The sequence below is a fragment of the Aethina tumida genome, chromosome 1 (genome assembly GCF_024364675.1).
Source record: "Aethina tumida isolate Nest 87 chromosome 1, icAetTumi1.1, whole genome shotgun sequence".
Taxonomy (NCBI): domain Eukaryota; kingdom Metazoa; phylum Arthropoda; class Insecta; order Coleoptera; family Nitidulidae; genus Aethina; species Aethina tumida.
The window spans coordinates 71,046,480-71,062,512 of NC_065435.1; the positions used below are offsets into that span (position 1 = coordinate 71,046,480).

At 31.0% G+C, this 16,033-nt stretch overlaps 3 protein-coding genes across 4 annotated transcripts; all 3 read right to left on the reverse strand.

Moving 5' to 3' along the window:
- Positions 1–198: 198 nt before the first annotated feature.
- Positions 199–5,712, reverse strand: LOC109600360 (sodium-dependent nutrient amino acid transporter 1-like). The gene is made up of 12 exons (XM_020016506.2): positions 5,512–5,712; positions 3,873–3,941; positions 3,256–3,541; positions 2,992–3,205; positions 2,670–2,940; positions 2,511–2,614; positions 1,968–2,157; positions 1,737–1,913; positions 1,578–1,677; positions 1,335–1,523; positions 691–782; positions 199–637 (listed from the first exon to the last, which is right to left on the reverse strand). The coding sequence occupies exons 1-12, from the start codon at positions 5,545–5,547 to the stop codon at positions 485–487; spliced, it is 1,881 nt and encodes a 626-aa protein (XP_019872065.1). The 5' UTR covers positions 5,548–5,712; the 3' UTR covers positions 199–484.
- Positions 5,713–8,274: 2,562 nt separating this feature from the next.
- On the reverse strand, positions 8,275–10,690 carry LOC109600351 (sodium-dependent nutrient amino acid transporter 1). Its single transcript, XM_049968872.1, has 8 exons — positions 10,265–10,690; positions 9,987–10,218; positions 9,669–9,939; positions 9,330–9,623; positions 9,098–9,274; positions 8,946–9,045; positions 8,717–8,893; positions 8,275–8,663 (listed from the first exon to the last, which is right to left on the reverse strand). The coding sequence occupies exons 1-8, from the start codon at positions 10,473–10,475 to the stop codon at positions 8,404–8,406; spliced, it is 1,722 nt and encodes a 573-aa protein (XP_049824829.1). The 5' UTR covers positions 10,476–10,690; the 3' UTR covers positions 8,275–8,403.
- Positions 10,691–11,457: 767 nt separating this feature from the next.
- On the reverse strand, positions 11,458–15,931 carry LOC109600352 (sodium-dependent nutrient amino acid transporter 1). Of its 2 annotated transcripts, none has more exons than XM_020016492.2 (12): positions 15,810–15,931; positions 14,243–14,326; positions 13,893–14,187; positions 13,377–13,611; positions 13,057–13,327; positions 12,905–13,008; positions 12,660–12,849; positions 12,428–12,604; positions 12,267–12,366; positions 12,029–12,205; positions 11,872–11,969; positions 11,458–11,692 (listed from the first exon to the last, which is right to left on the reverse strand). In XM_020016492.2, the coding sequence occupies exons 1-12, from the start codon at positions 15,831–15,833 to the stop codon at positions 11,537–11,539; spliced, it is 1,911 nt and encodes a 636-aa protein (XP_019872051.1). In that variant the 5' UTR covers positions 15,834–15,931; the 3' UTR covers positions 11,458–11,536. The 2 variants fall into 2 exon arrangements, with proteins under 2 accessions (XP_019872051.1, XP_049819193.1); XM_049963236.1 differs by lacking the exon at positions 15,810–15,931 and adding an exon at positions 14,376–14,627.
- Between the last annotated feature and the right edge of the window lie 102 nt (positions 15,932–16,033).

The window sequence follows — 16,033 nt, forward strand, 5'->3', positions numbered from 1 at the left end:
AAATATTTATACATATATTTACATTATATTATACGTCAACGTATACGAGAATATTGATTTATTGTTCTAAGGTTTCTAGAACTCCGTACCCATAGCAATATAATATACGGAAAAATATGAGGCAATAATAAACAACGTTGCCACATACATCGCAGTAGCTATAACTGGATGAAAAAGCGGTAATTTAATTTAAATATATATTTTTGTAATCCACTTTCTTCAACCTTTTTATATTAAAACATAATAATTTAAATAACACGTTTCATTTATTACTTTAGATTAAAACTACCGAAATGAGGTAGACAATTATTAGTAATTATGTACATCATATAAATAAATATTATTTACACAAGAACATTTGTATATCACAGTATTATAAATAAAATGACATAAAACGGAGCAAAAAAATAACAGTAAATGGGGGGATAAAAATACTTATATAAAAGAATCTATTCTCTCTCGTGTCATATGATCGTTATCTGTATTATCTTCCGAACAGAGAATCGGCACATCGTTGCCAAAAAGTACGATTGGGTCTCCTGTTGTTCATCTTGTCCTGTTTGAATTTTTGCCACTCCTCCCTCGTTTTCCTATCTTTCGGACCCCACTTTTCGAACGAAAACATATTATCCACCCACTGAAACAAACACATTCAATTTACTTTTTTTGCGGGATCAAATTAATTCTTACCTTTCCGGGTTGTCGTTTGCTGATAGTGCCATAATAAATAATCCAAAGGACCGATTGTACTAGTCCTACCGCGAGTATAAGCCAACCAGCAGCTGTAACAACATGAAATCTTGTCAGGTGAATTTTAAATCGATTTATAACCTCGTGCTTTTCGCACTGGAATTTTATTTAACGGTTGTTTTTTAAAGGTTTGACATTCTTCATTCAGTCCACCACCTTTTACTAAATTGAATATCCTGTTTCATTTCGATGCTTCACGATGAAAAAGTAAAAATATTATATAAAAAGTGTTGAACTATATAAGAAAAAAATATTTGTGGACAATAAATTATGGCGGACATTTACACAATTAAAAATTATCACTGAATAATTATCTCTGTGCATACATTGCGCAAGATTTCATTAAAATATTTAAACTTAATAAACTGAAATGAATTTTTACATATTAATCGTTGTAGAAAGACCGTAGAACATCAAACCTTTTTAAAAAGCAAATTTAACTGGGTTATCAGGTTCTGTTTTGTTTTCCAGATTCGAATAGAATAAAATCAATGTGCCTGGAATAAAAAACACCACGGCAAACTGTATCATGTAGATATATATTTGTACCGCATTAATGGGGTTAACGTAAATAAAATTCTCACCAACTAGTCCACTTGGATATTCCAATTTAAAGTCCTCACGTCCATAAGTCAAAGGCTCTAGAGTAGCCACGAAATAGATGAAAACAACTATAAGAATTAAAGGAGTGATGACTCCCCATGTCCATCTCCAGTACCAACTAACTTTCATCTTCAACATGAACTCCAAATCATCACAAAAGTTTTCCAGGCCTAAAATACGAAATTTACTAAAAAATTCTACATTGATTTTCTGGAAAATCGTACCATAAACCCAAACAACAGCAATTACTTCAAATATAGCGAAAACGAATATAATAAAAGTACCGCCAAAATAATCCACCAAATCTAGTACATACTCGCCACCCTAAACAAAAATCAACATCGGTTAATCTTGTAATTATTGATTAATTTACGTTTCCTTACAGGTGTAACGTAAAGTAAACCAATGAGGAATCCTGCAATAACCACAACTCCAGATATTTTCCATGTCGCAACATTCGGAAAAGCATCTTTAATAGCTGTTACGCAAGTACCAGAGAGTGCCACCAAACTGCCTACTCCTAATACAAACAACATGAAGAAGAAGAGTAACGCAAACAGCTGCAACAAAATATATTGTCTATAACATAATTATAATTGTTTTCCATTCTTTACCCATGGTACAGCTTTAAACTTAGCTATGGCGTCAGGATAGGATATGAATGCAAGACCAGTTCCACCAGAATTGATGACTTTGTCTGGAGTTACTCCCAGTTCAAAGGCTAAGTTTCCTAGGATTCCAAAAATAGTGACACCGGATAAAAGTGAGGTGAAGGTATCTAAGGTAGTCACTACAAGAGCATCTCTGTAAAGCACCAAAATTTATTCAAGGTAAACACAAATAAAAATTTAAAACTTATTGCTTAATATAATCTAATCTTTATGAGAAATTCGTTACATTAATAAAGCGTCTAATAAATATTATAAATTCTGTCAAATATAATAAAAATATGAGCATTCAATAAAACGACATTAACTGTAGATAAGAAATAAGTATGTAATGTTTAATTGTAGTTCTAATTAAAACATAATTCAAAAGCAGATGCTGAACAATACTGGTTGTGACAGACTGGTTGTGGCGGTCGTTCAAATACTAGATAACAAAATCCTTGAAAATATAACATAGAACTGTTACTTTACTAAAAATTAAATTGTTACCTGTTTATATTATGGTCGAAGTTATTGTATGACGAATACATTATAATAGAAGCAAAACCGACGTTTAAGGAGAAGAAACATTGAGTTATAGCCGCGTACCACACCTAAAAATGAATATTATCTTGATATAAGTAGATTAAGATTTAATATTAGTATTACATCTGCTTCCAATAATTTGTTCCAGTCAGTTTCTATAAAATAGTACATGCCATCGGCAGCTCCCTCAAGTGTTGCAGCCCTGATTAACAAAGTGATCATTACCACATAAGGAAAAAGAGCCAAAAAGTATGAGGCCTTTCCAGAACTGGAGACTCCTTTAATGATCACGCAGTAGGTTACAACCCAAGAAACCAAGAGACAAATTGTGAGTTCCCATTGCGGCGCGCCTATACCATCCGAAATATCATCGATTTGGTGTAGCACTTCCCGCCTGAAAATCAACATTTAAAGCACAAGAAGCAAATAGAGAATTGAAACTGACTTGAAGTACATTTCGGAGGAACTGATGCTGTTGGTATCGTTGCCGTTGCATACTTTGCCAGTTTCATTGAGGTAATCCTGCCAGGAGTCTAAACATTTCGTCCAAGGTAGATCTGAGGTGAAAGAACTGCCGAAATAAAACAAAGACATCGCCATTAAACTGCAATAGTACGTTGCGACGCATATCGATCCAATCAACTGTCCGTAACCAATACCTAAACAAAATTTAATCGTTTAAACTATTTCAACTTTAACAAACTCTTACATTTGAAGACTGGTGATAGAGCAGAATACATTTTGATGTTGCCTCTGCCCGAAAACTGTCCCAGTGCCATTTCCATGTAGTAAAGTGGTCTTCCAATAAGAGTCAGAATGATGATGTAGGGAATGAGGAAAGCACCACCCCCGTTTTTATAAGCGGTAAAGGGGAACCTCCAGATGTTGCCGAGACCTACGGACATGGCGATACAGGACATCAGGAATTCCAGGCCATTGCCCCATTGTGCTCTTTGCGGGGTGATTTCTTGGCCTACTTCGAATTGTGTCTTTGTCTAGTTGCGAGGTAAAATAAAATAATTAAGCTTAATTACTTGGAAAAACACACACAATTAAATTTTTATTGTTATTCATAAGTCAAGGTGTATATCAATTTTTATTGAGCATTAAAACTGACAATAGTCACGATTTATTAAATCCTGATAGTCAATCTATTTCAGTCCAATGTTTTTTTTTTGTATTGTTTTGAGATTACCAGTTTATCGGTGTTTGTTATCGACAGTCAAATATGATTATGGTTGATCTATTGTTAATACATTTTGTAGACTTCTGCGTCTTTTTAATGTACTATTTTTATGATTGTAAACAAATAAAAATAGTTCTTACCACATCTTGTTTTCCATTTTCTAAGACTTCGCCGTTTTTCTCAAAAGCGAGATTAAGGGCTCCATTCTTCTGTAAACAATAATTAATAATCAGAACATTTTTATAACAGAATTTAATGACTAGTTTAGAACTAACAAACTTCCGGTTAGGCTTAATCAAAACTAAGACCTTGCCTTACCATAATTTTATTTGCTGGTGCATTCTGTAACTTTTTCTACCTATTATTGTTATTATTTATAATCAAATTAATTATCAGAACAGTGCACAGGTTATTAATAAACATGTATCATATTTTATGTTCATGTAAATTAAACTTGGGAAAACATTTAAAAATTAACCTTACTACACTGTTAAATGGCAATTAAAGTATTTTTGCAACAAACAATATTATTATGAAAGCAATAAAATAAAAATCATAAAACTGATTTTTTAATTAAACTTGTCGATGTAAAACGCTAGATTTATGCCAATTATAGTCTTACCAGTCAGGTGAAAACTTTATTATACACTTCTTTACAAATCAATATTTATTATAATGAATGTGGCAATTTTTGAATGATTGCAGAATTTCCGCGATAGCCTCAGGAGAAATGAGAGAGATTACAACGAAATTTCACGTCGATCTATATTTACGAAACATCAATTATGAAACCTGCAGAAAATTGCATTTCGTAAATCAAAAACTTTTGCACTTAAGTAGCGGGTTTAACGTTATTTGGCCGTAGTGCTTTGTACTAATTTATTAAATTCATAACTATATTAGTTATTAGTTGGCGTAATTTACAACAGTGATTCGTCAAATTAGGGTTTGTAAATCATGTTATCGGAAATTTACATGGTATGAGGTTTATTAAATGTAGTATTAGGTGGAAGAATTTTAATACAAACATTCTTATCGAAATCAATGATTATATCGTGTGAAAAATTGTTGGTTTTGTTGTGAAACTACTAAACATCAAAACAAAAATAGTAGCATTAAGTAAACATTAACGTACACTTGTAATAAAAAAATACAATTTAAAAATAACTATTATAACTAATAAACTATTATTTCCTTAACAACTAATAATAATTATAGTTTATTTTTGTAATCAATTTCTTAAAAATGTATGACATTAAAAATTTGCAAGTACATTCTAATACTAGTAGTTTTTTATAATATGAACAAATATAGTGAAAAAAATAATATTTAAATATAAGAATAAATAAAAACCTATTTTACAAAAAAAAAATAGTAATAACATTTTAAAATTATCAAAATAAATATTTTATTTAACAAAATAAATTGTTGTACGTGTAATAAATCTAGTTAAATTATTATTAATTATTTTAATAAGCTATCCTTTTTTAAAATTAGTTATTAAATAGTAATATTTGTTACCAAAAAACTTTTTTGTAATATTTTATAAAAAAATGTACATAAAAAATTATAAATAAATAATACGATAAAAAATATATATTATTAGCATTAATCATTTCGTCTAAAATTGTTTTTGTTTGTTTTAATTTAAATTTAAATATTGGTGTATTTAATTTAATTTAAAACTTAAATATATATAAAACAATTTATGTTGAGTTACTTTCAACACAACACAAGAATAACATATAAATGTCATCACAAAACATCATATTGACAAACCTCAGTGTCACCATTCATCTTCACAGAATATTCCATGTCCTTCTCTTAGATGTTCCACACCGCCAACATAACCACACCAAACTAAAATAAACGACCAACTTCTCAACCCAAATAATCAAATATATGGTGGGGCGCAAAAAAGCGCGACACTTTATGATTGCGTGTTTCGAACGTAAATCCAGCAGGATTTAGTTGATGAAATAGAATTTTTGTCGAACGCAAACATAATCTTAATTCGTGACAATGTGTATTATAAAATTATGGTTTTCCAGTTTTATATCCAGTCAAAACCATAAAGTGCAACAAAATTTATCTGCAATGTTTTCTTTGTCTTACATTCACATTTGTTTATGTTGTGTAGTTTGCAACATCATTCTAAATAAAATCGTGCAATATTGTAATGCGTTCCTCATCCATTTTTCGCAATTTATGGTTTGGATTAATGCATTAATCTTTCAGCAATAAATAACTGGCAGTGTCCTATAGATTATTATAACAAATATGAAAAACATTTCGTATAATACTAAAACGTATGGAAATTTTAAAATTGATTTATAAACATATTTATTAAAAAACAAATAATCATCAGTTATGAACATACTTTTTATGTGATCTGATGAGAAAAATACTTTATTTATTTTATATAGAGCCCATAAAGATATCAACTATATTAAATTGTTGCGGCAATAAACGCACCATAAATTTATTAAAAACTGGTTAAATTAATTGTAAACTGCTTTTTAAATGAAAAATTTAATAAAACAATTAAATAATAAAATTTGATAAGAGATTTTAAGGTTACAGTCATTTTTCCCCGTGGTGAATGCACTTTCTTCATATTTCGGACAGCGCCAAAAAAAGTGGGTCGGAATGTCGGATTGCGGTTTTGCAATGGTCCGAAAAAGGAAGCTGATAATTTGCGAACATGTTTTATTAGAGAAATGCAATTTCGCCTTGAATATAATACAGGTGAGATAATATGGAATATGTGATCATTAGATTGTAACATGTAAATTGACTTTGACGAAATGTTTTGGTCAAGGACAGTTTTAAATTACTACTTTACAAGTGGCTTAAAGAAATCTCCGCGAACATTTTTCCATGTTAGAAATTACTTTCAGAAACAAAAATTATTAGATCGGTTTCACATCGCAAAGGTGTTTCCCCTTTTAAATTAAAGACATTCACTTACCATTATTAAAGCAATACCATAATTGTTTGATTTTTATATAATCACTTTCGTTCAGTCACATAATTTCGAATATAATCGAATTTACTGCGGTTTATCAAAAACTCAACTAACCACACTAAATTGCATCACTACAATTACTAACCGACCTTCTAACAAATTAATTACAATTAAATAGGAAATTATTTCCATGGAAAAAGTTATATAGAAGTAATAAAAAGGTTTTCCGTACTCCACAAATAATTTCTTTCAGAACTTTAAAGCATCGTTTGTGCTCAACCACTAAATATTTATCCTCTTACCTCTTCAGCTTGAAAATAAGCAAATAAAAATCGTCAAAGACGTATTTGAGCAGTTCGGCATGTTTCCAAAAGAGAATCGCTTTTACACCATCAACAACCTTTAGTTTATCTAAATTAATGAAATGTGGAACATGTTTTATTATACTTATTGTTCTTAAGTCAACAATAATATTTTTCTTTTTCTGATGAAATGTTTTGTTATATTTATTGCACGACCTTAAGAATCTTTAAAAAATGGATCCATTTCATTGCATTAAAACACGTGCAACAATTACAGTTAGATAAAGAAAATTACAGTAATTTATTTATACGTTTATTAATTGTTGTGCACTCAATTTTCATATTTAATTACATACGTTTGTTTAAAATGTAACAGAGGTCTATTTTAATTAAATTTGTAAATTTAATGAAGTATTCCGATGCGGCATTTAATTAATGTTAAATTATTTTGCAAGCCGCATTCTATTTATTGAATTTTATTTAATTGTACGTCTGCTATTTGTTTGTTGCGGTTTACATATCTTCAATTACTAGTGATTAATGAATTATCTTAGATATTTATTTGAGTACAGAAATAGATGCGATGCTAAAAAAATACCTTCTTAAACCTCAAAAACCATTATTGGAAGTCCCAGCAATTAAAACGATCACCTGTCTAAACGCAATGCGGAAAACGAGGAAAATTGTTACGCACGTAAAACAAATATCACACGAGGTAACAATAACAAATGTACGTGCACGTAATAACTCTGCACATTTCGGCAACCTTTCGGGAGTTGAAGTTTCAGTAATAATTAACTATGAGTTTGTCTTGAGTTCAACCAGCCATGTTCATTTTCATTATATATTATTTTAATATTGCCATGTCATATTGTTATAGTGTATTCAATAATAAATGAAACGGACGATGAATATAAAATAATATAAATGAAAATAAGTGTTATATCAAAAATTGAACAGAAAGTTTTCTTTCGAACTTTGGTTCGGTCAGAAGTGTAGATTTGTCACACGGAACGGAACGTTATCGTGCCTTTCAGAGGTGGGGGGATTTTCTTAAACCGCTCCCTCAATAAATATCTCTGATGTTCGCAATGAAACTAAATCCATAAAATTGGTTTACTTTGCCAAGTTTTTTTCTTAAAACTATAACTTCGATGTGACCGGAGTTCGGTTTAAACTTTCGGCTGGGTAAGTTCAAAGAACTACACCCAGAAAACTTCCACTAATTATCGATAGATGGTTTACGGTTCCAGAAAATGAACATCACACAAATATAAAGGAATTTTTTTATTTTTTTGTCCCTGAATCTAAACATTTCTAAAACTCTTGAATAATAATCAATGTAAATATATTTAATATACATAAATTATTTGATAGAAAATGTGTATATATATGTGCGTATTATCTTCTGTTAAAGATTAATTTCAGTGTATCAATAAAACAATTTCGTTTTTTCATTTCATAATCCTCTTCCACTCTTGACTTATAGTTCTTCCATCTTAAAAATCGGTTGGCGTCCTTGGGACCCCAATAAGCATTGTCGAATAAGTCAGTTTTAATGTCTTTGGAGGTTTTCCCCTTTATTAAACCTCTAATGACATCTACAGAAATCCAAATTATTGGTTGTAAAATGCCTATTGCAGCGATCAACCAGCCCCAAACTATAAAATATCTTTTATTAATTATAAGAACAGTGAAGTGTAGTTGTGGTTACCTATTATGTATGTCGGATAACTTCTACCCTCATATTTCAATTCTTCTAGAGTTACCAGGAAATAAAGAAGCACCAACATCATAACCACTGGTATAAAAAATATCCAACATATTCTAAAGTATACTCCTGGTCTCATTTTACACATGTACTCAATATCCCAGCAAATATTACGCAACCCTTACCAAATCATAATTATTTTAAATGTTAAAGTTTTATCAAAATAACTTACCATACCAATATATAACCCCAAAAACTTCACATATGTTAAGGACAAAGAATATGAATGTTCCTCCAAAAAAGTCAATCATGGCGAATATATATTGACCTCCCTTAAATTAACTTATTACTAACACAATATTATTTAACATAAAACAAACGTACTGGAGTAACATAGGACAATCCGATGAGAAATCCTAGTGTGGTCGTTAAAAGTGTTGCATGCCAAATTTTAACAGACCGATATTCGTCAGTAATGACAGTAAAGACACATCCTTGTAGGGCAATTAGACTTCCTACGCCCAAAATCACCAGCATAAGGAAAAATAATATAGAAAATAGCTAAAATCGTTCATTATAATGAATCCGACGACCAACCAAAATTCAACGTGATTACCCAAGGTACTGTTTCAAATCGGGCTATAGCTTCCGGATACGATATGAAAGCAAGTCCAGTACCTCCGGATTTGACAACGTTAGAGATGGGCAGATTCATCTTGTGAGCTAAGTTTCCCAATATTCCGAAAATGATCATGCCCGACAATAATGACGTAAACGTATCTAAAGTAGCTACTACCATAGCGTCTCTGTGTATGTTGTGTCTGAATTTGTTGTACGAAGCGTACATAGTCACGGAACCGAAACCTATGTTTAATGAGAAGTAACATTGAGTCACTGCAGCGTACCATACCTAAAAACATATTTTAGATGGTGTTATATTGTTGATAATTGTTACATTAGCCTTCAATAAGGATTCCCATTGTGGTGTGATGAAGTACAATATGCCTTTGCTTGCTCCTTCAAGAGTTACAGCTCTAACTAATAGACCAATCAGAATGAAATAAGGGAAGATCGCCAGAAAGTAGGATGCCTTTCCGGAACTTCTTATGCCTCTAGCACACAATGCAAAGGTCATTAACCAAGAGACAGCAAGACATAAGGTCAACTGCCAATCTGGATATCCGATGCCAGAATCGATATCAGTTCTCTGCTTCAAAACATCAATCCTAAGAAGACATACAAAATTTCAAGTTATCAAAATAATTTCGCATACCTAAAATACAATTCTGCTGAGCTCATCGTATTATTTGCCTCAGTGTTAACATCGCTAGAGGAAGGTACGCATTTATATATTGAAAACTCAGAACTTTCCCATTCATCGTGACAAACTGCCCACGGTAAATCCCGCCTGAAGGATTGTACCAAATAAAACAAACTGAGGGCGATCAAAACGCAGTAGTAGGTAGCCACGCAGCTTGTGGCTAATAGTTGTCCATATCCTATACCTGAAATGCAAAAGTCGCAAAGTGAAATTTGAGGCGACAAATTTACCTCGGAGAAATGGTGCCAGTTTTTCAAACATTTTGACGTTGCCCCAGCTACAAAACTGTCCCAAAGACATCTCCAAGAAAAACATCGGCCTTCCTAGCAGAATCAATACTAGAATGTAAGGAATTAAAAAAGCTCCTCCTCCATTTTCGTAGGCCACAAAAGGAAATCTCCAGATATTTCCCAATCCTACATTCATGGCGATGCAGGACATGAGGAATTCTATGCTGTTTCCCCATGTTTGCCGTTCGTCTGGGTCGTCGTCTCCCAAGAAGTCCGCTGATTGTGTAGGCTACAGAGAGATAGTCATGCGAGAAGTTTAATGTTGAAGATTACTTGCCGTTTCGTACGCCATTGTCAATGTCACTTCACATTTCTAAAACTGTCAAACGAATTAGACAATGAGGTGGTTTAGTTAATACAAAATTTGAACTTTGTGTCGATTGAGTGACCATAACACCTAACCTTTAACAATAACTTGTACTTTAATGTAATTTAATAATTAAATGGTATATGTACATATTTCGGTACTTTCATAGTTCCTCAAACTCTTGTCCAAATTATCCTCAAGCAGTCGACCAAACTTTACGGTCCACAATCATTTTTATGATTTAATGTGCGATAAAAGTTTATGGCGCATTATATGCAAAGATTATTAAAGTATTAATACACATTTAATATCATAAAATGGGAATACAGTTGTTTAATGGCTTCAATCTTTATGGAGACAGTATAAGTTGAAACCAATCTGTTTAAATCAGTACCCTATATCGCTAATCGAATGGAATAAACCAAATCAGAATTTATTTTTCTGAAAAATGCTATGAGAAATGAATGATCACTGAAGTCCCTCAGTATTTCAATAATATCTTATAATGAGTGAGATTGTCAGAAACTCGAGACATATTCATTTTTAGTGTCTTCTTTTCTGTTTAAAGGTTAATCAAGCCAATTAACTAAACGTCTTACTTATTGCTACAATATTGCTCAAGCTACAACTAAATTCGAAGTTATTTAAGGAAAATTGTTGTGCATGCATGTGCATATTACTAATACATATTCAATTCAAATATTAGAAATAATGTTATTATTTCTGAAAACCAGCTCAAATTAAGGACTGTTTCGTTCGTTTATGTTATTAGCAAAACATTTGAATGAAATTTGAATGAAATGAAAAACAAAAAAAAAACATCAAAAATTTTATAAAAACAATTTTATTCTTCTATCAACTAATAATAATTAATAAATAGTCCTAAATAAATACAAGGACAAAATTCATCTGTCAACCAGCAATCCTAGTTTATCCATGAACCAATTTCTATTTTTCAACTGATGGATCTGTTCCATTTTGAGTTTAAAATCTTGCCAGCTTCTAAACTTGTTCAAGTCTTTAGGTCCCCAACCTTTATGCTCGAGCATATCTCTCACAGCCTGTGAAATAAAAATGTTGTGTAAATTATGTTGATTAGTGTTGTGGTTCATGATTCAACCAACTTGGATATGTAATTTGTTTTTCTTAGAATTTAATGGTTCTATTTTGCATACTGTGATTATATAATTCTGACAGAATCATTAAGTAACAATTATTAGTGGTAATTAATGGTACTAACCTCTCCACAACTTTTTTCTCTTGAATTCCTTATTAGACCACTTATAAACCACAAAACTGGCTGGATAATTCCAAATCCCAGGAGAACCCAACCCCAAACTGAAATTTATTTATAAAAAATAATGTTCAATTAAATGATATAAATAATTAAACATTACCAATAATATAATTTGGATATGAATTTCCCTCATAAGTTAAATCATCCAAAGTTATCAAGAAGTAAAAGAGAACAAAAATTAATATAATGGGTACTAAGAGACCCCAGCAGATTCTAAAGTAGGCACCAGGTCTTCTTTTTAACATAAACTCAATATCTAAGCAAATATTGCTTAAGCCTTGAAACAAAAAAAAAAAATAATGATGGTTTTAACTAACTTTAACTTAATAATAACTTACCATACCACCATATAACTGAACCTATTTCCACAATGTTTAAAATGAAAAAGATAAATGTTCCACCAAAGAAATCCACCATTGTAAAAATGTATTGCCCGCCCTGAAATTACACTTACACTTATACCTTTAGCTCATGTTTTTGCAGAAACATTATTACTTACTGGAGTAATATAAACTAATCCGATAATAAATCCTAAAATTCCAGTTCCTAATGAAACGTGCCAGATTTTTAAATAAGGAAATTCGTCCATTATCACAGTGAAGGCACAACCTTGAAGAGCAACAAGACTGCCAATTCCCAAAATTATTAACATGAGAAAGAACAAAATTGAGAAAAGCTACAATGAGAAAATTAAATATTAAAATACTAATATTGTTTTCCCCTAAAATTACCCAAGGAACAGATTCAAATCGAGCAATGGCTTCCGGGTAAGAAATAAAAGCGAGTCCAGTACCTCCAGATTTTACTACTGAAGTTACTGGTTGATTCATTTTAAATGCCAAGTTTCCTAAAATTCCGAAGATTATAGTTCCTGATAGAAGGGATGTGCAAGTGTCCAACGTAGTCACCACCATTGCATCCCTGTAATTTTTTTTTTTTGTAAATAATTTTCTATTTGAAATATTATTTTTGTTACCTATAGACGTTATGTCTAAACCTGTTATATGAAGCGTACATAGTTACAGATCCGAATCCAATATTCAATGAAAAGAAACATTGTGTGACCGCATTGTACCAAACCTAAAAGCATCTTTAAAAATGACATACAATACTATAATTATGACTTACATTTGCATTTTTCAATTGGTCCCACTGCGGAGTAATAAAATATAAAATTCCATCGGTTGCTCCTTCTAAAGTAACAGCCCTAACTAATAGAGCTAAGAGGATGACGAAAGGAAAAATAGCTAGGAAATATGAAGCTTTGCCCGATGATTGAATTCCCTTTGCACAAACTGCAAAGGTCATTAACCAAGATATGGCCAAGCAAATTGTTAACTCCCAATCTGGTGCACCAATTCCATCTTCTATTGAGGTCGTTTCCTTCAGAACATCTATCCTAACAAAAACGATTAAAACATTTAATTTATTTTAATTAATAAATTTACCTGAAAAATAATTCAGCTGAACTCATGGTATTATTATTGGTTGTATTAACATTTTGGTTTGAGGGAACACACTCGTATTTTTGTAAGAAGCTGGTGTTCTTCCATCTTTCGTTACATTCCGCCCATGGTAAGTCGGACTTGAAGGATTGAACCAAATAGAAACAACTTATTGCTATCAGACAACAATAATAAGTTGCTACACATATTGTTCCAATTAATTGACCAAATCCAACACCTGAAATGTTTTAATGAGGTTCATAAACTTTTACGAGCGTTTAAGAATTTATTGGTAATTTAGCAAACAATAAGGAAATAAACAAAATTGTTTATGTCAATGAGTAAATATTCCTTGAATTGCTTATCACATCTGTTGTTAATCTAACAAATGCAACACACGTCAACCCAAAACGCAATAATGACTTTTAATGCTCTATCTAAACAGTACATCTCAAACAAACGCAACACTTTCCTTACATTACGTTAGTTTATTAAAATTTTTGACTCATTGCAACATACCTCTCAATATTGGCGCAAGACTCTGAAACATTTTAACATTGCCCCTGCTAGAAAATTGTCCTAGGCACATCTCCAAATAGTACATAGGTCTTCCGAGGAATATTAAAACAAGGATGTAAGGGATTAAAAAGGCTCCTCCACCATTTTCGTATGCAACAAAAGGAAATCTCCAAATATTCCCTAAACCAACGTTCATGGCGATACAAGACATCAAAAACTCAATGCTGTTGCCCCAAGTTTGTCGATCATCCTTATTCTCATCTTCGTTTGTGTTGTCTTCAATAGGTATTGTGGACTAAAATATTGTGTAAATCTGAAATGAACTTTCTGTTGATTGTAAAAAATCTTACATTGGTGTTTGATCTATCTTGCATCTCGTACGGCTTCTTGATATCGTCTTCATCTTCGTTAAATCCTTTGTTAATGTAGGTGCCCTGAAAGTTCACAAATAACACTTGTCTTAAACACAGTACAATAACTCACATCCATTTTTGAATCCATAATTAAAACTAATCAAGACCGTTCAAAAATCATAAGTATCGTTCCTGGAGGCGCGCCACAAAAAACTGTGATACTATAGCGTCAATGTATAGTATAAGTAGTAAGTGGTGGTCGTGTTTGTTGTGTGATAAGAATTTTTTAATTCAGCTCTGTATAACTAAGATCTTTTATTGCTGACCATAAATCAGTATCGGGTATTTTGCACTATTAGTTGTTTAAAAATTTAAATTAGCAACAACTTTAAATAAACTGATAATTGTTGTTTGCACCTATTGTATTTAACGCATTTTTGCGGTGTACAAGCGAGAATCTATTGTTTACGTGAAACAAATATATGAGTGTATATTTTATTGTTTGAGTTGACGTGGTAAATTACAGAAATTATGCTTTAAGCCAGTAGTAAGTTAATATTTAGCTGGAGGTTAGTTCTTATGTATATGATATGAACAAGATTAAATTGTTTAGCATTAAACACAAAGAAATTATTTAACATTATTACATTACGCATTATTTAACTTGTATTCAGTTTGAATTGAGTACTTTTAAAAACTCTTTTAAACCAACATATTTCATAAAAGTTGTGTTCCGATTATTATCAATTTCTTGTGTGAAGTAAATAATTAAAATGTAAAATTTTAGAACTAACAATCTCCAATTTGACTCATTATAAGGATAATAAAGTAACGATCTCTCAATTATACATATATTTTGAGATTTTTATATAAAATAAAAACAAATTTAATAATAATTAGAATTATACAATTTTTTGTCAGTCGTTATGTTGCCAAAATATACTTAAAATAAATCGTAGTTTTATGTTTTTCAACCCCTTTCAATCTTACCATACACAAATGACTTGCGCCCTTTTGGCCTATAAATGAAAATTTTTATAACCTAGTTTTAATACACTATTCCCATCCATATACAAAATATGATACTGATTATGCAAATATTTGAAGAGAATCTTTTCCGGAACAAGAGCAGGAGATTGACTTAACTTAAGATCATTGTGTATGTGGCCACAAAATTAATATTTAAGACGAAATAAAATTTAAGAAAATAAATAATTAACTTCTTGCACAAGCAGTCTGATTAAAACAAACAAAATAAGTTAATGTAGAAAAATGACGAAACATATACATTATTCAAAGTTTAATAATAGTAAATAAACCAAAAATATTTCCTTTGTTTACTTAATTAAATGAAATAACGACGTGAAGGTAAAAAGGTAACAAATTATGAGTAAAATCTTTACTCAGTTGAAATGAAAAATGTTTGTTGATTAAATGTTTGGTCGTAAATATTTGTGTGTTTAGGTAGGTACTGATAAAACGTTTATTATTATTAATAAAAATTTTTACTAAAAATAGGCCAATACATTTTATAAACATCAATTTACTAAATACTAGTACTCACCTCGATAGACCAAACAGCAGACATGTATAGTATTGAGTAAACCGAAAGTATTACGGTACTGGTTCATATTCTGAGTTTTCTACGAAAAATACTTCATTATAATATACATGAATGATATGTATGTTAATTTCATGGCCTCATCAACTACTGCCCTAATTATTTGCGTGAAGTGCGATTTGTTTGAAAAATTGAAGAAGAAAATTCCTCGTACTGTTTGTTCAAGT